We start from the raw sequence: 25,179 nt of genomic DNA, 5'->3' as shown, positions 1-25,179 counted from the left end.
CTCATTGGTAAACAACACAATGGTGGGGAAGTCAGGATCTCGTGCAACACATTTCAGAAACCACTGGCAAAACCTTACCCTGTGTTCATAGTCCGCCACAGGATTTAGGTCTTGGACAGGATGAGAACTAAATGGATGCTGGCCGTCATTCCTCAAAACCTCCCAGACTAACTGATGAGTGACCCCCATGTTGTGTGCAATCGCTTGAGTACTTGTCGTAGGTGCTTCCTTGAAGCACTAGGGAACAGTATCTTCAAATGCAGCATCCCGTTGTGTTCGAAGTCTTCCAGTATCACCAAGATATCCCGCTAATGAGCCTGTTTTGCCAGGTCACCGGTGAATTGCTGTAAACATTTGTGGTTTTGGGTGGCGTCTTGTTGGGTATTGTTCCTCACACAACCGTCGAGCTTCATGCGCATTACTGTCAGATAGCCCATAAACAAAAACCATATCTCATTGTTCTTCAAACGAATACTGTGCTGCAATGCTTACTGTATGACTAAATCGCAGGTGACGTGTGTATGCTCCGAAGCGAAGCTTACATGTGAACGCCTATGATGTGAGGTGGAAACAAACAGCAAGACCTATTCAACACATTGGGGCAGTGACGGGGCGAGGGACGTTTGTATGTGGGAACCAACAACCATAGCGCTGCCTGTCAACCGACGAACGGCAACAGGGCAATCCCCACAGCCAATCAGAGCATGTGGAGCCAAGTTTCCATAGTTAAAAAATTAGTAATTTTGGTTCCTACTGACATCGGCTATCCAGGGTTAAAATTTCATGACACAATTTTTCTCCCCCCCTGTATAATCAGCCACCACGAATATATGCACTTTGATCATTACCATCCATTAAATATCAAGAAGTCCCTTCCTTACAGTCTTTACACACAGTGATTTTTATATATATATATATATATATATATATATATATATATATGCAAAGATAAGCAATTTCTCTCTCAACATGCTGAAGATGTTGCAAAAGTCTTCCTCATTCAGAAACAGATCCCTTATGCTTCACACTCTTTCCTTTCATTCACTTTATTTATATTTGCTACTTCCATATTCTCATCCTACAACATTCTTTGGATAACTTATATGTTATCACCTTGCATCCTCAACCTTGTTTTCTTAATGGCCTCTGTTTAGTTTGCTCTACTTGACCCCACCTCCTCCCTCCATTCATATGTGCAACATGCAAATGGGGGAGGTCTCTCTAATTCCTACTCTATCCATATCCCCTTCATTACACCTTGTCTTCCCATATCTTCCTATTCCATCTAGCGCAACAATTCATTTTTAGTTGGGCTTACAGGTGGGGAAAGGATGAGACAGAGCGACTGTGTGCATGTTTCACAGTAAGAAGTTTTATTAACTTGCACCTTTGTATTTAAAGCATGAGCCTCAATTATGATTAAACAAACCAAAAATACACATGTAATACAGAACGTAAGTAAAAAAAAAAATTCTCATTTATAATCACATATTGCACAAGGTAATTGGACATATACACAGACCTTTGGATCGTATTCAAAGTAGAGCTCACTGCCTGTCAGGTAATCCTCAGGTGGGTAATAATGCATTGCTTCAACAAGGCGTTCAACATATTCAGATGCATTGACTTCTCCTGCAAATCGAAAATCCATGTCCTCAGAAGCCTTAAGTTCCTCATAAATACTGAATGAAGCACCCTTTCTCTTGAGTAGCTCTATGTAACCAAATGTTACATTCAAGACCTGTGACAAAAGATATGTATCCACCATCTGACTTCAAAGCACACTCAAAATTTAAATATCAAAATCAGATCACAGTAGCATCAACATAGACGAAAGTAAAATCAAATACCTCCAACACGATAAATATAAAATATGCTTAAATAAATAATCATGTGAAGCAAAGCAATGAGCAGCATAAGATTTTAGCTCTGTACAAAAAATTCAGGAAATGAGAGCTCAGTATCTAGTTGGACGCCATATTTAATCTTCCTCAATGTAAGCTGCTTATGATTTCAAGTGCCTGTTCTCTACTTACAAGGACTAATATTGCTGTGTGAAGATGGTATGCAATTGTGTTGTCACATTTTGTATGACAACTACAGCTAAGTCATCCAGAGCCATTAGCCACTGCCAGAATTCACAAGTAATACACAAAATATTAAAGTATCTGACATGCATGTTGAGTACCATGCACAGTCACAAAAAGTGTGCTAAATAAGCTCCATCTCTTTCATAACACAGCTAGCAGCTCGTTTCCCAGCTACACCCCTTGTCTGCTGCACAGAACTGTAGGACAAACACAACAGAGTGCACCCCAGTAACATTTCTTATTGATGAGCTGGCATTCTTCCAATCCAGTTGCATCAAGTTGTCCTAAGAGAGCTGAAATTGGACATACCCTGATGACAGACAGATACACCCTCCACCAGAAGGCTAATCACTTGTTGTACTTTCAGTGTATTAACTTCTGTCTTCCAAGTTTTAAGTTACCTGTATTTTTTATCTGAGAAGATAGCAGCTGTGAACCTGTCATTAGAGTTGCCCTCTAGTTAATCAAAGTAGCTTCAAATATAATCGCACACCCACTGTCTGAAATAATTAATAAATCGCTTGAAGAAGGCTACTTTCCGGATGTTCTAAAATATGCAGAAATATAAATATCATTATTTTAAAAAGACTCTAAAGAAGATATGGGAAACTACCATCCATTTTCCCTTCTTCCCATGTTTTCTAAAATATTTGAAATGATCGTTGCAATCCAGATTCAAAATTTTTGTAACAAATTCAATGTAACCTCAAAAATGCATAAGTACAATTTATACAATTACTGAATGTACATATAAAGTTAGTTCCGCCTTAGAGAAATCACAAAAAGTTGCAATAATCTTCTGTAACTTATCTTAAGTGTTCAACTGTGTGAAACACTATTATTACATAAAATGCAAAAGTACGGAGTCAGTGCCTTACAATGGTGTAAGCCATATTTGAGAAAGAGGCAGCAAAGGATAGTCATAACACCAGACAAAGGAAAATGTTCCTTGAAATGGAGAACTGTCTCATAAGGGGTACCAAAAGTATCAATTCTAGGCCCAATACAGTTCTCTTTTACATACATGGCTTATCCATAAATATAAATCATCAATCAGTTTTATGCGCTGCTGACACATCAGTACTGATAGAAAATAAAAATGCAGAAGAAATTCCCGAAAATGCCAAAGACTCCCAAAAATCTGGATGTGTGGTTCCATCTAAATGACCTAAAACTAAATATTCCATAAACACAGCTTATGCAGTTTAAGACAAAACAGTCAAAAATAAATGATATTCAAATTATGCCTGGAACCAAACAAAGCAGAACGTGTTAAATTCTTAGGAATGCAGCTGGATATAAATCTGTCATGGTCCTCAAGTATAGACTATTTAAAAAATAAAATGAACAGCCTGGTATTTGCTATGTCAATCTCAACCAATATCACTGCATAGACATGAAAAAGATACTCTACCATAGCTACTTTGAGGAAATAGTGAGATATGGCATTGTCATTTGGGGAAATGCAAGTGATCTGACAAAAATATCAACTTTGCAGAAAAAAAAATTACAATGAATACATGTAGTGCAAAGCCAAGAGAATCTTGTCGGCCACTATTAAGAGACATAAATATACTAAGTGTCCCCTCACTATATTTATATGAAATTATTTTTTTCACAAATAATAAGCCAGAATTGCTTGCTCTAAATAACTTCCATCGTGGATATGAAACTATAAACAAAGAAGTTTCATGCTTCCTACACATAGACTTAATCTTTACGTGCAGACCCCACAATATATGGGAATAAAAATATACAAGAAGTTAAAATAGAATTTTCCAAAGATTGATACTGTTTCAGAAAAGGAAAATTATATAGCACTCTGGTACAAAAATGCTACAACTCTACTGATGAATTTTTTAATGATGATCTGACTATTTGAGCAGGATAAAAGTAATAGTTCTAGTAAATGTTGTATTCCATGTACAACCTATTACAGTTCTACATCTACATCTACATTTATACTCCGCAAGCCACCCAACGGTGTGTGGCGGAGGGCACTTTACGTGCCACTGTCATTACCTCCATTTTCTATTCCAGTCGCATATGGTTCGTGGGAAGAACGACTGTCTGAAAGCCTCCGTGCCCGCTCGAATCTCTCTAATTTTACATTCGTGATCTCCTCGGGAGGTATAAGTAGGGGGAAGCAATGTGTTCAATACCTCATCCAGAAATGCACCCTCTCGAAACCTGGCGAGCATGCTACACCGCGATGCAGAGTGCCTCTCTTGCAGAGTCTGCCACTTGAGTTTGCTAAACATCTCCGTAACCCTGTGACGAAACACGCCGCTCTTCTTTGGATCTTCTCTATCTCCTCCGTCAACCCGATCTGATACGGATCCCACACTGATGAGCAATACTCAAGTATAGGTCGAATGAGTGTTTTGTAAGCCACCTCCTTTGTTGATGGACTACATTTTCTAAGGACTCTCCCAATGAATCTCAACCTGGTACCCACATTACCAACAATTAATTTTATATGATCATTCCACTTCAAATCGTTCTGCACGCATACTCCCAGATATTTTATAGAAGTAACTGCTACCAGTGTTTGTTTCGCTATCATATAATCATACAATAAAGGATCCTTCTTTCTATGTATTCGCAATACATTACATTTGTCTATGTTAAGAGTCAGTTGCCACTCCCTGTACCAAGTGCCTATCCGCTGCAGATCTTCCTGCATTTCGCTACAATTTTCTAATGCTGCAACTTCTCTGTATACTACAGCATCATCCGCGAAAAGCCGCATGGAACTTCCGACACTACCTACTAGGTCATTTATATACATATTGTGAAAAGCAATGGTCCCATAACACTCCCCTGCGGCACGCCAGAGGTTACTTTAACGTCTGTAGACGTCTCTCCATTGATAACAACATGCTGTGTTCTGTTTGCTAAAAACTCTTCAATCCAGCCACACAGCTGGTCTGATATTCCGTAGGCTCTTACTTTGTTTATCAGGCAACAGTGCGGAACTGTATCGAATGCCTTCCGAAGTCAAGGAAAATAGCATCTACCTGGGAGCCTGTATCTAATATTTTCTGGGTCTTATGAACAAATAAAGCGAGCTGAGTCTCACACGATCGCTGTTTCTGGAATCCATGTTGATTCCTACAGAGTAGATTCTGGGTTTCCAAAAACGACATGATACGCGAGCAAAAAACATGTTCTAAAATTCTACAACAGATCGACGTCAGACATATAGGTCTATAGTTTTACGCATCTGCTCAACGCCTCTTCTTGAAGACTGGGACTACCTGTACTCTTTTCCAATCATTTGGAACCTTCCGTTCCTCTAGAGACTTGTGGTACACGGCTGTTAGAAGGGGGGCAAGTTCTTTCGCGTACTCTGTGTAGAATCAAATTGGTATCCCGTCAGGTCCAGTGGACTTTCCTCTGTTGAGTGATTCCAGTTGCTTTTCTATTCCTTGGACACTTATTTCGATGTCAGCCATTTTTTCGTCCGTGCGAGGATTTAGAGAAGGAACTGCAGTGCGGTCTTCCTCTGTGAAACAGCTTTGGAAAAAGGTGTTTAGTATTTCAGCTTTACGCGTGTCATCCTCTGTTTCAATGCCATCATCGCCCAGGAGTGTCTGGATATGCTGATTCGAGCCACTTACTGATTCAACGTAAGACCAGAACTTCCTTGGATTTTCTGTCAAGTCGGTACATAGAATTTTACTTTCGAATTCACTGAACGCTTCACGCATAGCCCTCCTTACGCTAACTTTAACATCGTTTAGCTTCTGTTTGTCTGAGAGGTTTTGGCTGCATTCAAACTTGGAGTGAAGCTCTCTTTGCTTTCGCAGTAGTTTCCTAACTTTGTTGTTGAACCACGGTGGGTTTTTTCCGTCCCTCACAGTTTTACTCAGCACGTACCTGTCTAAAACGCATTTTACGATTGCCTTGAACTTTTTCCATAAACACTCAACATTGTCAGTGTCGGAACAGAAATTTTCGTTTTGATCTGTTAGGTAGTCTGAAATCTGCCTTCTATTACTCTTGCTAAACAGATAAACCTTCCTCCCTTTTTTTATATTCCTATTAACTTCCATATTCAGGGATGCTGCAACGGCCTTATGATCACTGATTACCTGTTCTGCACTTACAGAGTTGAAAAGTTCGGGTCTGTTTGTTATCAGTAGGTCCAAGATGTTATCTCCACAAGTCAGTTCTCTGTTTAATTGCTCGAGGCAATTTTCGGATAGTGCACTCAGTATAATGTCACTTGATGCTCTGTCCCTACCACCCGTCCTAAACATCTGAGTGTCCCAGTCTATATCTGGTAAATTGAAATCTCCACCTAAGACTATAACATGCTGAAAAAATTTATGTGAAATGTATTCCAAATTTTCTCTCAGTTGTTCTGCCGCTAATGCTGCTGAGTCAGGAGGTCAGTAAAAGGAGCCAATTATTAACCTAGCTCGGTTGTTGAGTGTAACCTCCACCCATAATAATTCACAGGAACTATCCACTTCTACTTCACTACTGGATAAACTACTACTTACAGCGACAAACACGCCACCACCGGTTGCATGCAATCTATCCTTTCTAAACACCGTCTGTGCCATTGTAAAAATTTTGGCAGAATTTATCTCTGGCTTCAGCCAGCTTTCTGTACCTATAACGATTTCAGCTTCGGTGCTTTCTATCAACGTTTGAAGTTCCGGTACTTTACCAATGCAGCTTCGACAGTTTACAATTACAATACCGATTGCTGCTTGGCCCCCGCATGTCCTGACTTTGCCCCGCACCCTTTGAGGTTGCTGCCCTTTCTGTACTTGCCCGAGGCCATCTAACCTAAAAAACCGCCCAGTCCACGCCACACAACCCCTGCTACCCGTGTAGCCACTTGCTGCGTGTAGTGGACTTCTGACCTATCCAGCAGAACCCGAAACCCCACCACCCTATGGCGCAAGTCGAGGAATCTGCAGCCCATACGGTTGCAGAACCGTCTCAGCCTCTGATTCAGACCCTCCACTCGGCTCTGTACCAAAGGTCCGCAGTCAGTCCTTTTGACGATGCTGCAGATGGCGAGCTCAGCTTTCATCCTGCTAGCGAGACTGGCAGTCTTCACCAAATCAGATAGCCGCCGGAAGTCAGAGAGGATTTCCTACGATCCATAGTGACACACATCATTGGTGCCGACATGAGCGACCACATGCACATGGGTGCACCCTGTACCCTTCATGGCATCCGGAAGGACCCTTTCCACATCTGGAATGACTCCCCCTAGTATGCACACAGAGTGCACATTGGTTTTCTTCCCCTCTCTTGCTGCCATATCTCTAAGGGGCCCCATTACGCGGCTGACATTGGAGCTCCCAACTACCAGTAAGCCCACCCTCTGCAACCGCCCGGATCTTGCAGACTGAGGGGCAACCTCTGGAACAGGACAAGCAGCCATATCCGGCCGAAGATTAGTATCAGCCTGAGACAGAGCCTGAAACCGGTTCGTCAGACAAACTGGAGAGGCCTTCCGTTCAGCCCTCCGGAATGTCTTTCGCCCCCTGCCACACCTCGAGACAACCTCCCAGTCTACCACAGGTGAGGTATCAGCCTCGATGTGGGCAGTATCCCAGGCAGCCACACTCGTAGTCCGATCGGGGGATGCACGGGACGAGCTGGCCGTCCCCGACAAACCCCCATCCGGACCCCCACTGTGATGCCCATTGGCAACAGCCTCAAGCTGTGTGACCGAAGCCAACACTGCCTGAAGCTGGGAACGAAGGGATGCCAACTCAGCCTGCATCCGAACACAGCGGTTGCAGTCCCTATCCATGCTAAAAACTGTTGTGCAAAGAACGTCTGAACTAATCTACAGAGAGTACAAACAAATCGACACAAAATTTAAATGGTTATTAAAATATAAGGTTGCCTATTAAATGCAGTAATGCTGCTACTTGCGCACTGCTGATACACTGCTCGGCGGCGGAAGGAGATTACCCGATTTTACACTATTCAGGTACTAAAACGCGATGCTACAACTCTCAAATACTATAATATGCCCAAAATTTATGAATTAAACAATGCAAATACCAAAAACACAAAGAAATTAAGAATTAAACTATGTAACAAATAAGTGAGCTAAGAGTATACGACTTGCTGCTGCAGCTGCTTATCCAACGGTGGCAGGGAGCACACTGTTGTAAGCTTGACGAGTCTCCTGTACAATAAATCAGTGATTTGACATGTATGTTATGAGACAATAAAATTCTGGTTCTGATTCTATTTGAAAATATGAATGTCGTTAGGGCTTCAAGATTTTGTATCATGTTTGGTTCTCGGTCTAAATTACTAGAAAGAAACTTTCAAAGACCGGTTCCTTTAGATTTATAAGTGATTGATAATTCACATTTTAATATTATAGTCTGATAAAAATAACTTGTGGGTTGACAATTCACGTGTTTGAGCCAGTTTAATCATATCATCCACATCACGACTAAACTGTTCATCATTGCCAAACTGCCACAGCAATTTGTCAGCACACTTCCAATTTCTTGTCCAGCTTTCTTTCTTGATGTGTTTGGAATTCTGGAGCCCAATTCATGGGCCCGCCCTTTATTTCGCATTTCATCAGACATAATGGAAACACGCAATGATGCTAACAAACTACAGACCCTCCGTATACAACACTAATCAAACACTGCTGGATACTTTCACACAAGACAAGATACGGCATCACAATACTATTATTATTATTATTATTTCTTTCTTGTCTCAGACGTTATGTCTGGTTAAAAATGGAAGGTGACGCGGACCTTGATCAAGCGTGACTTCCTTTTAACTGTACGGTATATGTTACATTGCATTTAGGAACTTTCGGGTAATTGAACAAGTGTCAATAATTACAGATTTCTGTAGTTGTATATGTAAGTTTGGATGTAGCTGTATTGCATTGATGCACTGATGGATATTGTGTGGTATGACTCCTGTAGTTGATAGTATAATTAGTATAATGTCAACTTTATCCTGATGCCACATGTCCTTGACTTCCTCAGCCAGTTGGATGTATTTTTCAATTTTTTCTCCTGTTTTCTTTTGTATATTTGTTGTATTGGGTATGGATATTTCGATTAGTTGTGTTAATTTCTTCTTTTTATTGGTGAGTATGATGTCAGGTTTGTTATGTGGTGTTGTTTTATCTGTTATAATGGTTCTGTTCCAGTATAATTTGTATTCATCGTTCTCCAGTACATTTTGTGGTGCATACTTGTATGTGGGAACATGTTGTTTTATAAGTTTATGTTGTAAGGCAAGCTGTTGATGTATTATTTTTGCTACATTGTCATGTCTTCTGGGGTATTCTGTATTTGCTAGTATTGTACATCCACTTGTGATGTGATCTACTGTTTCTATTTGTTGTTTGCAAAGTCTGCATTTATCTGTTGTGGTATTGGGATCTTTAATAATATGCTTGCTGTAATATCTGGTGTTTATTGTTTGATCCTGTATTGCAATCATGAATCCTTCCGTCTCACTGTATATATTGCCTTTTCTTAGCCATGTGTTGGATGCGTCTTGATCGACGTGTGGCTGTGTTAGATGATATGGGTGCTTGCCATGTAGTGTTTTCTTTTTCCAATTTACTTTCTTTGTATCTGTTGATGTTATGTGATCTAAAGGGTTGTAGAAGTGGTTATGAAATTGCAGTGGTGTAGCCGATGTATTTATATGAGTGATTGCTTTATGTATTTTGCTAGTTTCTGCTCGTTCTATAAAGAATTTTCTTAAATTGTCTACCTGTCCGTAATGTAGGTTTTTTATGTCGATAAATCCCCTTCCTCCTTCCTTTCTGCTTAATGTGAATCTTTCAGTTGCTGAATGTATGTGATGTATTCTATATTTGTGGCATTGTGATTGTGTAAGTGTATTGAGTGCTTCTAGGTCTGTGTTACTCCATTTCACTACTCCAAATGAGTAGGTCAATATTGGTATAGCATAAGTATTTATAGCTTTTGTCTTGTTTCTTGCTGTCAATTCTGTTTTCAGTATTTTTGTTAGTCTTTGTCTATATTTTTCTTTTAGTTCTTCTTTAATATTTGTATTATCTATTCCTATTTTTTGTCTCTGTCCTAGATATTTATAGGCATCTGTTTCTTCCATCGCTTCTATGCAGTCGCTGTGGTTATTATTATTATTATTATTATTATTATTATTATTATTATTATTATTACAATCACAGAGGCTGGCCTACATCAAATATGCTTTGTAAGTGACACCAAACTTTCTGAAGACAGCAAATCATCACTGCAACTGGTTCTGAAAAGACAAAAACATAGCAATGTAACCTAGGGCAGTGGTGTAGCTTAGTGGTTAAGATATATTCCTGTAATATAGAAGGTCATGGATTCAAATCTCATCACTTGCTTTGAAAGTTTTTATTTCTAAAGCTTACCAAAACAACTTTGATTATTATTTTTATTCAATACATTAGTTTAAATGTAATGTTTTTATTTCTAATACTTCACCCCATCATATTCACTTTTTTATTTGCTCTTATTTTTTGTTCCACTCATTCTTCTTCTTCTTCTTCCTATTTTTTTTTATCAGTATGTGTTGCCTATACTATGTAACCAGGACTGCTCATCAGTTGGTAATGCAGCATCTCGTGTGGATCTGCTGCAAATTGTTGTCCACCATTTACTCAGATAGCATATCATGTGGTTGTGGTAAAGTTTGGACAAGAGTTTAAATTCAGGGCTACCAAAAACAAAGTATGGCGAAGTTCAGTCTTGAAATCAGTTATCAAAAGAGCATCTTGTGTTCCCATCATACCTCACAGTAGCCACTTCCAACAATGCTGGCATTACACTTAAAGTAACGACACTTATGAAGTGACCTGCCATGTTTATGTGTCATCTATAATAAAAACTGTAGCCGGTAACTGATATGGCAACACTATAGCAACAAGATGTCAACAAACAAACAACAAACAAATAATTTTAATCAGGCTATAGTCATTTATTTTACTAGATATTCAAATAACGGTTACACAATTAGTTCTTCTTTTTGTATGATTCTGTTTGATTGTGCAAAATAATGAGAAAGAGACTCTGAATGAGTCAGATTAAACAATAATATTTCATTAAGAGAAGTAATAACTGCATTGTTGAGTAACCACATCACAATACCTCAACATAATCGTTTGAAGTTTTATTAAACTGCAGAATAGCCTCGTTGTTTTGCACCTGTATTTACAGTGAACCTTTTTTCCCATGCTAATGATGAGGAGATTATATGTCAATGTCTTTGTATTACTAGTACATCTACCATCACCTACATAAAATGCACATATCTGTTGAATCCGTAACTTTCAATGCGAAATTTTCAAACAACTTCCAGGTTTTCATATAACTGCTAAAAACATTTTGGATAAGATTGCTATATAATTTAAGATTATTATATACCCAATGTAATGAGAATATAATCCATACCTACAGTACCTTTTAGTCCGAGACTACCGCTTTCTCCCTCACTCTTGCCTCTTTCCTATGTACTTCTACTTGTCTACAATTATTGATGCAAAAAGTACTTGGGTCTATCTGCCTGATGTTTGTACAATTTGCACAACACACAGTTTTGGTATTAAAACCAGTTGTAACAAAAATGCATACAATAATAAACATGATACCTAGTGTAACACACACCTCATTAAAAGGCCACTGGCCACAGAAAGAGAAACGATTATTAATGTTAATTACTTGTCTCATTAAAAGACAAATAAGTAATGAATGTCTTGGCAAATTAATAATGCTTGTAGGGTTCACATGTACATCTGCACAGCTACATCCAGTACCAAAAGTAAACTGTCAAAGATTACCTTATGGAGTAGCGCGCGCGCACACCCACGCACGCACGCACGCACGCACGCACGCACACACACACACACACACACACACACACACACACACACACACACACACACACCACACACACTCCCCCACCCTCCATCCCACTGCCCACACCTCCCCTGCTCCTCTCCCTCTTTCCTAAAAATTTATATACAACAAAAATTCTCCTTCAAATACTAGTCAAGCAAACACTTTTCATCTGTCACACACATAGTGGTGCACATTCAAATATTGAGTCGTGTGTTACCCAACAGTCAAAAAGCACACTCTGAGAACCCCTATGGAACTTAAGAATGAAAAGAGGAAATTAAACTGACGTTGTAGTTCATTTCTTATTGCAGTTTAATTTTACCATCAACTCAACAGCATCAATTCTCCAAAAAGATGTAATACTGTATAATTCTTCTTTTCCACGGAATTTTTTCTCAGACCACATATACCAGGTGTAGAAGTATAAAAACAGAATTTGGTTGAATAATTGCATGTCTGTTGTTTGAAACTGATAAACAATGTTTTATTCAAAATAATCTCCATTGCTATTTATACATTTCTTCCATCTCTCCTGCAAGCTATGAACACCAAGCCAAAAAAACAGTTCTTCTTTTGAAGCGAACCAATCAGCGGGCCATTTTTGTACATTTTCATATCAATTGAAGCATTGTTCAGCAATAGTGTCGCCCAGTGATGATAACAGATGATAATCGGATGGAGCCAAGTCCGGAGAATAAGCCACATACCCTAGCATTTCTTTCGATTTGCTTAATACCTTTCATTCTGTTCATGTGGAAACCATTCTCCCACTTTCTGCACCTTTCCCACAGCTTTCAACCCCAAAGAGAAACGGCTTTCTGCACGACATTCAATTGTTCTACGAGTTCCCATTCAGTCTGAATATTATCTTCATCCAATAAGGCCTGCAATTCATTGTCTTTGATCTTTTTCAGTGGTTTACCACGCTCGTCATTTCTCACGTCAAAACCACCACTTCTGAATTTTTTGAACCATTCAAAACACTGTGTTTTCCCATGAGCATGTTCGCCAAAAGCTCCGACAAGCATTCGATGTAATTCTGCAGCAGTTTTCTTCAAATGATAACAGGAAACCAATGCTGTCCACAAATCAGAGTTCTTAGGCACAAAACTCGGTATGTTTACGAGTTTGAAACAGACACCAACTTAAGGAACTTGGTTTACTGTGTGTTGACATTTGTTGTCAGACATTACAGGAAGCAAATGGTGCTGCAGTCGCAGTCTCACGGGCCCTACACTGATGACTAGCACCATCTGTAGGGTAATTCTGGTTTCATACTTCTACACCTGGCAGTCCAACACCTGTGTTAAAAGAAAAGAAAAAAATTCCTTGACGTCTATATTTATGTGCTGCTCCATGACTCTGCTGTCAATATCTTTATTCTTGGCTTGTGTGTAACTTCTGTGTTTTCTTTCAGTAAATGTGGTTTTTTTTTTTTTTTTTTCGTATCCAGGGTGTAATTACGAAGCTAATAAAATGTTTTCTTGCCTTTAAAATAATATTTTTCATCAGGTTATGGGCCCAGTACACGTGTAAAGGCAAACAACATAGTTTAATTAAAACAATATTTGAAATGAGCTTATGTCTCTAAAGAAACATGACTGCTAGCAGCGATTATAAGGTCAGCATTGATAAGCTTGAAGGACCTGACGACTGGGACAAATGGAAATGGCATATTTCTATGGTGCTGCGTTCATATGGACTAGAAGATATTATTAACAGTACACATGAGTGTGTAGAGTTGCCGCAAGATGCGACAAGTGCACAAAAAGAAGCGTATGTGGAATGACACAAGGACGACGCAAAGGCAGCAAGTCTTATAGCAAGTGCACTAAGTAAACCTGTTGCAGAACTCGTCTGAACATGCAAGAATGCTAAAGAAATCTGGGACAAATTACGGGCCCGATTTGAACGTAGAAGTACTCAGCGTTTGAATATGTTGATTGAAACATTTTTCCGTGTTAAATGTGATGAAACGGAAGATATTAGTACACAAGTGGCCAAACTGCAAAAGTTATTTGTGGACCTGAATGATGAATTAGCAAAACATGAAGAAAATATGCTATCTGAAAGAATCTTAAATGGTCGAATTTTGTCTCCATTGGGAAAAGACTACGACAATTTTAAGGATCTCTGGGATACGATACCGACAGAAAAGCAAAGCTTGAATTTATTGATTGAAAAACTCTGTACTATTGAACTGCGTGAACAAGACATTAATGGAAGTGCAGCTTTTGTCGTTTCTAAAACAAGAAAACGGCAAACAAGTAATCAGCAAGTAAAGATGACGAAGTCACAATTAAAACAGAAGCTTCCGTGTAATATGTGCAAACAATTAGGTCACTGGGTAGCAGAGTGTCCACAGAACACTCGTGACAGCAATAAAAGAAAAGAGAAGAAGTGAGAAAGTGAACACGCTGCATTTACTTCATACGCTACGGGTATGTGTACCAGTAATCACAGTGACCCAAACAAATGGTATTGTGACAGTGGCGCTACAAATCATATCACCCCCAACAAACAGTATTTTGTTTCGTATAGTGAATTTGATGTTCCTCAAGTCATTTCATTGGGAGAGCAAGATGTCAAAATGTGTGCGTACGGTCAAGGAACAGTTTACATCCAAATTCGACGAAACAATAAATGGTACAATGCTAGAATGGACAATGTTTTGTACGTCCCTGATGCAAGCGCTAATCTGTTCTCTGTGAGAGCCATTGCCTGCAGAGGCTACAGTACTAATTTTAGTTATAATAATGTCTGTGTTCGAAAACAAGTCAGTGGCAATATTGTTATGACAGGTTATGTGAAAAATGGACTTTATGTGTTGAACATGCGTGTTGTTAGAAATGCAAAAATGAGTCGTGTGAACTTGATGACTTCATCTGAAACATTGCAAGTGTACCATGAAAGGTTTGGTCATCAAAATAAACAACATGTGAAGAATATTTTAAAAGGAATGAACATTAATGTGGAAGATGCCAAGAGTGAATTTTGTGATGGCTGTGCGGTTGGAAAGATGCATAGGCTGCCATTCAAAACACGAACAATACGCACTACCAGTACTGGTGAATTAATCCACGTGGATGTCAATGGACCAATGAGCACGAAATCTTTTGGAGGCAAGCATTAATACGTATATTTCAAAGACGATTTTAGTAAATTTCGTCGAATTTTCTTTTTAAGACACAAAAGTGAAGTGTGTACTGTGCTTAAGCAGTTTTTAAATGAAGCACGAACTAATGGACATGCTGTCAAACAATTTAGATGTGATGGTGGCAAAGAAATAACAATAAGAATGTCAGTGAACTGCTTGCAGACAGGGGAATGGAGCTTTTGATTCCTCCTCCTTACACTCCTGAACAAAATGGTGTGGCTGAACGGGAAAATAGGACCATTGTTGAAGCTGCCCGGTCAATGCTAAATCCGAGTAAATTACCTAAAGGGTTGTGGGCAGAGGCATGTAACACAGCAGTCTACCTAATAAATCGTACTGGAAAATCTTCAGTTGAAAATAAAATCCCTTATGAACTATGGTTTAATCGACCAGTAGGACGACTTGATCATCTCAGAATTTTTGGCACAGGCTGCTATGTTCACATTAACAAACAATTCCGTTCCAAGTTTGATGATAAGGCAGGTTTTGGACGACTTGTTGGATATGTTAATGACAAGGATGGGTTTAGAGTTTGGATTCCATCTAAAAGAAAAGTAGTGTTGAGTCACGATGCGAAATTTAAGACAGAAATCGTTTGTGATTTACATAGTGATCATGTTGAATATAGTAATCATGTTGAATTTGAAGTCCCTCAGGAAGAATTTAATGACCCAAATTCATCTAAAGATGACCAATGTAAATCTCCTGGACTGTACACTTCTGGAGGAAGTCAAACTCAAGAAAAAATTGGCATTCTTGATTCTAAAGAAAGTCAAGAGTCGAGTGAATCTGATGAAAATAAAGAATTAACAGAATTTCTAAAAGCAGAAGCTGCTGAATCTTCTAATGAAGAGAAACAGAAGAATAAAAGACAACAAAGAAAACCAACCTGGATGGAAAGTGGTGAATTTTGTATGGCAACAAAAGTTGATGCACTTGAATACAAAGATCCAAACTGTTTTTCAGAAATATTGCGGTCAAACAAGAAGGAAGAATGGATGCACGCTATCAGTGAAGAACCTCAATCACTAAAGAAAATCAATACCTGGGTGCTGGTTGACCACCCGAAGAATGGCAAAGTATTGCAAAACCGAAGAAGAACTAAAGATTTACGCTGATGCAGATTTCGCAGGTGATAACCAGTCAAGACGCTCAACAACTGGAATTCTTGCAAAGTACTCAGGTGGTGCAATGTCATGGACAAGTCAGTTGTAGAAAGTAAAGCAATAATTTCATGATTTTTTCTTTTGGAGGAAGTGTTAAAAGAAAAGAAAAAAATTCCTTGACGTCTATATTTATGTGCTGCTCCATGACTCTGCTGTCAATATCTTTATTCTTGGCTTGTGTGTAACTTCTTTGTTTTCTTTCAGTAAATGTGGTTTTTTTTCGTATCCAGGGTGTAATTACAAAGCTAATAAAATGTTTTCTTGCCTTTAAATAATATTTTTCCATCAACCTGTAGCAGGACTAGGGTTTTTCAGTGTCAATCAAGAAAAGATGTGCCCCTATTTAAAAATGTCCCTAAACGTGGAGAAACTTCTCCAATTAGCCCACTAAAGGTAAGATTCCATCACAGCAAAACACCTTCTTATTAGACATCAGAATTTCAGAAGAAGTCATAAATGCAAGTAATACTGCAATTCATGCAGATTTAACAATCCTTCATCAAAGTATTCAGTCAATAACAAAGAAAATACAGCAATTTATAGTTGAAATGAAAAGTTTTAAAGTTTAAATACTGGTGTAAATATTCAGAAATGTAAAATATAACAATTCCACCATATGAGAGAGCAACTATTATTGTGTCACAGAGTGATGTACTTTGGGCAAGTGAGAGACTGTTTGTTTACTCTTAGGACAGTGTATCTTTGACATGTTGTATTGTATCTTCTGTGACTATGAAATAAAGTGTTGTTAGACTGCTAATCGCTGTTCTACTCTGATTCACAACATAAGAATTTGGTGCCAAAACCCGGAAGACAATTTCCACGATTGCTGTTGTGAACCACAAATTCTAGACGCACGCCATGCGGCAATACTAGAATGGGGCTTACTGCAGCGATTTGTCATACCACGCAACAAGCTCTTCGATGACAACCGCCTGTATACACAGTTAAGCCCAACTGAATTATCAAGCGACTTAATTTGTACTGCCATTTGTAAAGGCAACTGATTACATTATTGCCGCTCTGTACTGTTATTGTAGCTGTTCGATTAGCGCTTTAACAAACTATCAGATCCTACGCTACGTCTGTAGGTTGTTTATTACTAGTGCTGCCATCTGGCGATCATCAATTGAACTACTCTGACTAGCGATCCAAAGATAATGCCTTACTAGGACCAGCTGATCACTAGCCAACACTGCTTTAAACTTTGGAGTAATCGGACCGAATGGATATGCCAGACCACAAACCAGAATCACAATTACACTCTCTAAAGAGAAAACGTATGACAGAAAGAGCAAACATTACGCGATTCATAGCGGAAGCTGCAAGGTTGTCAGACATATCGGAAATCGCGGATTAAAAATATTACAATGATAGATTGGGAAGCGTTCTGAACCGCCTCGTTAAATTAGATGAGGATATTCACGAGTTGTTAGACGATGACGAATACAAAGAAGATGTTCTTAAATCCAAAAATTATATAGACACCACAAAACTCACAATTTCTTGATTGTCTCACGAAATAGAGAAACAGCTTGCGAAATCGGTAGCAGATATATATATATTCCCGACAATCTGCCAGTACAAACTGTAACAATTAGTGTTCCCACAGCTTCAGTGAAACTTCCGCCGATCAAGCTTGAGCCTTTTCCAGGAGATCTCGAGACATGGGCACGATTCTGGGAGCAGTTTGAGCAGTCCGTTGACAACGATCCGACGGTAACTACAATTAATAAACACATCTTTCTTAGCGGCTCTCTCTCGGGAGAACCAAGGCATTTAGTGGACAGTATTGCGGTGATGGCCGAGACTTAGCAGAAACGAAGAGGATTCTCCGAGCGCGTTATGGCAACAAAGATCGAATAATTCAAGCCCACTTAGATTATCTCGAAGCCATAAAACCAATTCAGCTGTCCACCCCAGAGGAACTTAATTCAACATTCATTGAATGCCAGCGACGTATTCAAGTTCTCCAGGCACTTGGGGAAGACGTGAACGGATACGGTCGAGTCCTCTCGCTGAAACTTTCATGCAGTTTTCCGGACGACATATGCCGCCAGTGGATAATTCACGCCAAGCGTATGGGAATATCCGAAGGGGACATTTTGCAACTGATGGAGTTTCTGAACGGGGAAGTCGACGGGGCACTTACCATGCAGAAGATACGCGGTGAATCTTCTATCACTTCTAGTAATCTACCCACAGCGTACATACTTCACGTACACGCAAAATCTAAAAGATCAATTCCAAAGGATACCAGCGTAAAGGAACAATTCTGCGTCTTTTGCGAATCTTGTGGTCATTGGGCGCAAGACTGTAAGAAGATCATACGCGTTAATGATCGAATAGATAAATTGAAACTAGCAAACAGATACTTTCTTTGTCTTCAACGTGGGCACAAAGTGTAAAATTACAAAAAGAAAGAAAAGGCTCGGTGTGTTATCTGTAAAAGACTGCATCATAAGTCCATTTGTGAGAAACGAAAGGATATTAGGAGTCCTGCAGGTCAGACATTCTTTACTTCCATGGGAAAGGTATCTGTCTCTCCCCACAGATACGCATACCTTCAGACAGCTGAAGTATGCGTCTCAGGACCTACAGGATTGAGCAGGACAATGCGATGTCTACTGAATGCAGGTAGTCAGTCCAGCTTCACAGCAAAATCACTGATTGATGATCTGAAAATGCAAACGGCAGACCGACAAGAACTAACCGTTTGTTCCTCTGAATCAAACCCTACACACCCACGCCACCGCAGGCTTGTTCAGTTTAATATGAAGGGGCTGTGGCAGAATTCTTCAGTGCCACATACTGCCTTCGAAATCACTCACGTTATTTCTCACCAGCCTTTGGTTCCACAACATATAAAGAGTTTACCAGATGCCCGTAAGATTACGATAGCAGATCGGAAAACCGATTCAACAGAAGATCTTCCCGTGGAGATTCGTGTAGGAGGCGATTTTTATTGGAAGATAGTGAAGCACAATTCGCCCATACGCATCTCTGAAACCTTAGTGTTACTTTCTTCTCTGTTTGGCTGGATACTCAATGGTTTCAAGTCACAAGCTTGTGTGCATGCAACCGTGGTAAATTTTGCTCAGACTGACCGATCTCCCCTGCACTCGGACAATGATTTCAGACGCTTTTGGGACTTGGAAACTATAGGGATTACTGCTGATCAGAATCTACCTGTGAACAACATGGATACGAGACTTCTTGAAGAGTTTAGAGCATCTTTCTCTGTAAAGGATCATCAAGCAGTGGTTACACTTCCCAAAAGACAACATACAGTGCTTTCGAGTAACAGACCGATCGCGGAAAAACGATTCAAGCACCTTAGGGAAAGATTTCAGTGTCAAGAGACCTTTAAGCAAATGTATTTCGATCTTATGCTAGACTACATTACGAAGGGGTCAAGCAGAGGTCGCTCCTACCCCACTCTCAGGAAAGGAGCTATTTTATCTCCCTCGTCATGCAGTGAGGAAGAAGAAATACGGAACCACTAAGTGGAGAATAGTCTTTGACGCCTCATCTCACGAAAACAATGCACCTTCTCTGAATGAGGTATTAAAAGTAGGACCGAACCAATTACCAGAGATTCTGGAAATTTTACTGCGTTTCAGACTGTATTCTACGGCTATCGTCTCGGACAGCATACAAGCTTTCCTTCAATTAACCTTGAACAAAAAGGACAAAGACTTGACCAGATTCTTCTGGTTCAAAATTAGCCAGGATCAAACAGGAAATCTTCAAACGACGGACGAATTAACAGAATACCGTTTTAACAGACTCCCTTTCGGCCTGACCTTCAGCCCCATTTTTACTTTCTGTAACACTAAGAGAACTTCCCAACAAGTGTATGACAGCATTTCCCACTGTAGCGCCACTTATAAACAAGACTGCATACATGGACGACTTTGTGATCTCAGTACAAGGTGATAATTTGGTGATAACTGTATACTATGAACTTGTAACCTTAATAAAATTGATCAGTCTCCTCTTATCAAAATGGGCTACCAACTGTGAACAACTCGAAACTATCTGGAGAGCAGAAGGGCGAGAACTCCACACCCAGACTTAAGTTTTAGGCATAGACTGGAACACAGCACATGACTACTTCTGTATCGATCCTAGCGAAATCATCAGAAGGTCTTCAGAAGAGCCAGCCACTAAACGACTCCTTTTACAATGTACGGCTAAATTCTATGACCCACTTGGACTGTTTTCCCCCGTTTCTCTTGTTGGGAAATTGCTATTCCAGGACACATGGTGCTGAGGAATTGGCTGGGATGAACTTATGCCCTGGGACTTAGGGGCACGATGGCGCACCTAGATATTTAGCTTACCTTCATTGTCACATATACATGTCCGTAGATGGATAGCTGCAACTCATGGAAGAGACTCTCAGCTGCACGTATTCTGTGACGCTTCGGAAAAGGCATATAGAGCAGCTTTGTACATTTGGAGATGACGTCGTAACCCACTTAGCCTGTAGCAAGAACAGACTTGCTCCTATTAAGAAGGTGACATTGCCTCGACTCGAACTTTTAGCGGCAGTATTTGGGACCAGACTATTGTGTTACTTATACCGCATTGCCAACGTGATATTGTGGATGGATTCTACAATAACACTAAGTTGGATTCACTGTGATCCTAACAGATGGAAGACCTTCGTTTGTAATCGTGTAACCGAGATACAAAAGCACACAACTCCCACGCAATGGAAACACTGCTCAAGACCAGACAATCCTGCTGACCACCTCTCATGTGGACTCCTCGGCTACCAAATGAATTCTCTGGATATTTGGTGGCATGGGCCGCCTTGGCTTACACGTCCTCCTGAATGCTGGCCAAACGATACTCCAACGATGGTACGAATTCCTCCCGAAGAAATGACGAAGAAAACCCATAGACAAGTCTTGTCGATATCTACGCCAACCAGCCTTCTGAACTTATTTAAATTCAGCTCATACTGGAAGCTCATCCGTGTCACAGCATGGACTCTCCGCTTCCTACACAACATTCGTCACAAGAATAAAACTTCAGGAGAACTTACAGCCAGCGAATTATCAGCTGCCAAAATGTATTGGATTCGAGTGGGTCAGAGAGATTCCTCCTCCAGCGAATTAAATGCACTTCAGAATAACTTACCACTGCCAAAAGAGTCAAAAATCGCACGATACAATCCTTTCATAGAAGATGGACTGATACATCTAGGAGGTCAACTGCAGTGTACTAGCCTAAATAGGGAACAAAAACATCCTGTACTCCTTGATGGTTCCCACTACTTCACACAATTGGTTATTTGAGAGACACACATCCGCCTCCATCACTTTGCTGTTCGTTCTGTACTATCCAAACTGCGACCGAATTTTGGATCCTTAGAGTTTGTCAGGCCATCAAAAGAATCCTACACTCATGCCTCGCATGCAAGATCTTGAAGAATCCATGAGGGCAACAGATCGAAGCACCACTGCCACCTGAACGAGTTTCGCCTGCCAAACATTTGCTGTAACCGGAACAGACTTTGCTGGCTCACTATTCATCAAAGTGGGGAAGGAAATGCACAGGTCATATACCATTCTTTTCACATGTGCTACCACACGAGCTGTACACCTCGAACTCTGTACAGACTTGTCAACGGACAAGTTTCTTATGGCACTTCAGCGATTCGCCGGAAGATGCGGACTACCCCATACAATATATACAGATAACACAAAAACATTCCACGCCACGAATATGGAACTAGCTCAACTTTGGAAGGCATTAACCACCACAACAACTTATCAGTTCCTTGCCCACCATGGTATTACTTGGAAATACATTGTCTCCCGGGCGGCTTGGTGGGGAGGATGGTGGGAAAGAATGGTGGGCACTATAAAGCGTTGCCTACAGAAGGCATTGGGACTCGCAAAGCTCACTGAGGAACTGAGCACCACCTTCATCAGTATTGAAGCCGCGGTGAACTCCAGGCCCATCACACTAGGAGATGATTCTGATGCACTCACACCTTCCCATTTTCTGATGGGAGAAAAACTTACGACTATTCCGACAGGACCAGAGCCTTCAGCGAACACGAATTTAACAAAGGATTTCCAACTGAGACAGCAACTCTGTGACAGTTTTTGGAACTGTTGGATTAAAGAATACCTATTGGAGCTCCGAAACTACCATGAAGTCATCTCCTTTCGCTTTGGTGACATCGTGCTGATCCAAGAGGACCTTCGTCCATGACATGTGGAAGAGGGCCAGGATAGAAAAGGCATAACCCAGGAAGAGACGGCAGAGTAAGGACGATAATACCCCGGACACCAGAAGGTCACATCATTAGTCGTCCTGTGCAGTTGACCGTACCTTTGGAGGTCGACCAGGATGGGGAGGATGTCACATAGTGATGTACTTCGGGCAAGTGAGAGACTGTTTGTTTACTCTTAGGACATTGTATCTTTGACATGTTGTATTGTATGTTCTGTGACTATGAAATAAAGTGTTGTTAGACTGCTAATCGCTGCTCTACTGTGATTCACGACATATTGTAAGACTTCTTTAGAATTAGAGTAGAGTAGAGTAGAGTAGAATACAGTATTACTGGTCCTGGTAATCATATAGTGCACAAATAGTACATTCTGATGTAGGACAAGACAATGTGTAACAAAATATAATGTTAAGTTTGCATTAATTTCATTATTTTTACATTAAATTATCACTGAGTTACAATATATAGAGCAAATATTGTACAAAAATAAAGAGTAGATATTTTAAAGCAGAAAGAGCATGTACTGTACTGGCAGGTAAGTCACATCATCTGTGTTTTTAGATATATTTTTCCCACGTGGAATGTTTCCATCTATATATATATACGCTACGGTTGCAGGTTCGAATCGTGTCTCGGGCATGAATGTTTGTGATGTCCTTAGGTTAGTTATGTTTAAGTAGTTCTAAGTTCTAGGGGACTGATGACCTCAGAAGTTAAGTCCCATAGTGCTCAGAGCCATTTTGTTGTCACTAGGTGATTGGTACACACAGAGAACTATTATTCTTCTTTTATAAATTCCCATACCTGTTAGTTCAGTAGCTGATGTCTTAAAATGTTTGTTGTCATTAACTGTGGTAAGGTCATGTCTGAGTTTGTGCTGTGTTCCCTTCATGATGTTTAGACAAGGTTATCCATCTTTAAATGTAACATCCAACATGGCCACGAATGTAGAAGTGTATGATCCTAAGTTGAGAAATAGTTATAATTGTGTGGTAAGAAGGGAGTTTGTAAGAATTGTAATGCTGAAATAACAACGCTAAAAGAACGAATTTCAAGCTTAAAATTCATAGTTAGTGCTTTAAGAAGCATTATTGATTCACTCAAGAAAGAAAATCGGGATCTATGATCAAAGCCAACACCAAGTGAAGTGATGTAATTCAAGAGTAATAAATTGTCTGAGTGAATAAAAGTTCATATAAAGATAGTTTTCCAACTGTCAAAAGAACAACAAACTCTTCTAAAACTGTCACATTTTTCCATAAAAACAAATATCATGTTTTGCAACAAATAATTGTGATAACAACTCTCCAAATGATCGTGAATTTGTAAACATCAGTGAACTGAAAATGAATAGTGTTTTTGCAAAAAATGTAAACAACGAACACAGATCATCAGGGAAAAAGTGTAATGTACTGTTACTACCAGTCAGTCATGGCAGAAATCTATCCAGCATGCTCCACGAGAAAAATCGCGATATGGCAGTGACCAGTGTAGTGAAACCAGGAGCAGGGTGTAAAAATATTGTAGACACTAACTCTCAGACAAAATGAATGCAGTAAAATGACTTTATTGTCTGTATAATGGGTTCCCCCCCCCCTCCCCCCCCCCCCCCCCCCCCCCACGAACCATGGACCTTGCCGTTGGTGGGGAGGCTTGCGTGCCTCAGCGATACAGATAGCCGTACCGTAGGTGCAACCACAACGGAGGGGTATCTGTTGAGAGGCCAGACAAACGTGTGGTTCCTGAAGAGGGGCAGCAGCCTTTTCAGTAGTTGCAAGGGCAACAGTCTGGATGATTGACTGATCTGGCCTTGTAACAATAACCAAAACGGCCTTGCTGTGCTGGTACTGCGAACGGCTGAAAGCAAGGGGAAACTACAGCCGTAATTTTTCCCGAGGGCATGCAGCTTTACTGTATGATTACATGATGATGGCGTCCTCTTGGGTAAAATATTCCGGAGGTAAAATAGTCCCCCATTCGGATCTCCGGGCGGGGACTACTCAGGAGGATGTCGTTATCAGGAGAAAGAAAACTGGCGTTCTACGGATCGGAGCGTGGAATGTCAGATCCCTTAATCGGGTAGGTAGGTTAGAAAATTTAAAAAGGGAAATGGATAGGTTGAAGTTAGATATAGTGGGAATTAGTGAAGTTCGGTGGCAGGAGGAACAAGACTTCTGGTCAGGTGACTACAGGGTTATAAACACAAAATCAAATAGGGGTAATGCAGGAGTAGGTTTAATAATGAATAGGAAAATAGGAATGCGGGTAAGCTACTACAAACAGCATAGTGAACGCATTATTGTGGCCAAGATAGATACGAAGCCCACACCTACTACAGTAGTACAAGTTTATATGCCAACTAGCTCTGCAGATGACGAAGAAATTGAAGAAATGTATGATGAAATAAAAGAAATTATTCAGATTGTGAAGGGAGACGAAAATTTAATAGTCATGGGTGACTGGAATTCGAGTGTAGGAAAAGGGAGAGAAGGAAACATAGTAGGTGAATATGGATTGGGGGACAGAAATGAAAGAGGAAGCCGCCTGGTCGAATTTTGCACAGAGCACAACATAATCATAACTAACACTTGGTTTAAGAATCATGAAAGAAGGTTGTATACAT

General features: G+C 40.1%; 1 protein-coding gene across 3 annotated transcripts in view; it reads right to left on the bottom strand.

Annotated features, from left to right (window-relative positions):
• Nucleotides 1-25,179, bottom strand: part of LOC126475061 (nardilysin) — a 360,282-nt gene that overhangs the window by 205,306 nt on the left and 129,797 nt on the right. For all 3 annotated transcript variants that reach the window (XM_050102619.1, XM_050102633.1, XM_050102627.1), the window contains exon 10: nt 1,523-1,741. In XM_050102619.1, the coding sequence (XP_049958576.1) occupies nt 1,523-1,741 (219 nt within the window). The remainder of the gene's footprint in view (nt 1-1,522; nt 1,742-25,179) is intronic.

The sequence above is a fragment of the Schistocerca serialis genome, chromosome 1, assembly GCF_023864345.2.
Source record: "Schistocerca serialis cubense isolate TAMUIC-IGC-003099 chromosome 1, iqSchSeri2.2, whole genome shotgun sequence".
In the NCBI taxonomy this organism is placed as follows: domain Eukaryota; kingdom Metazoa; phylum Arthropoda; class Insecta; order Orthoptera; family Acrididae; genus Schistocerca; species Schistocerca serialis.
Note: the sequence above shows the minus strand (reverse complement) of the source record. Positions and strands in the feature narration are given on the sequence as shown.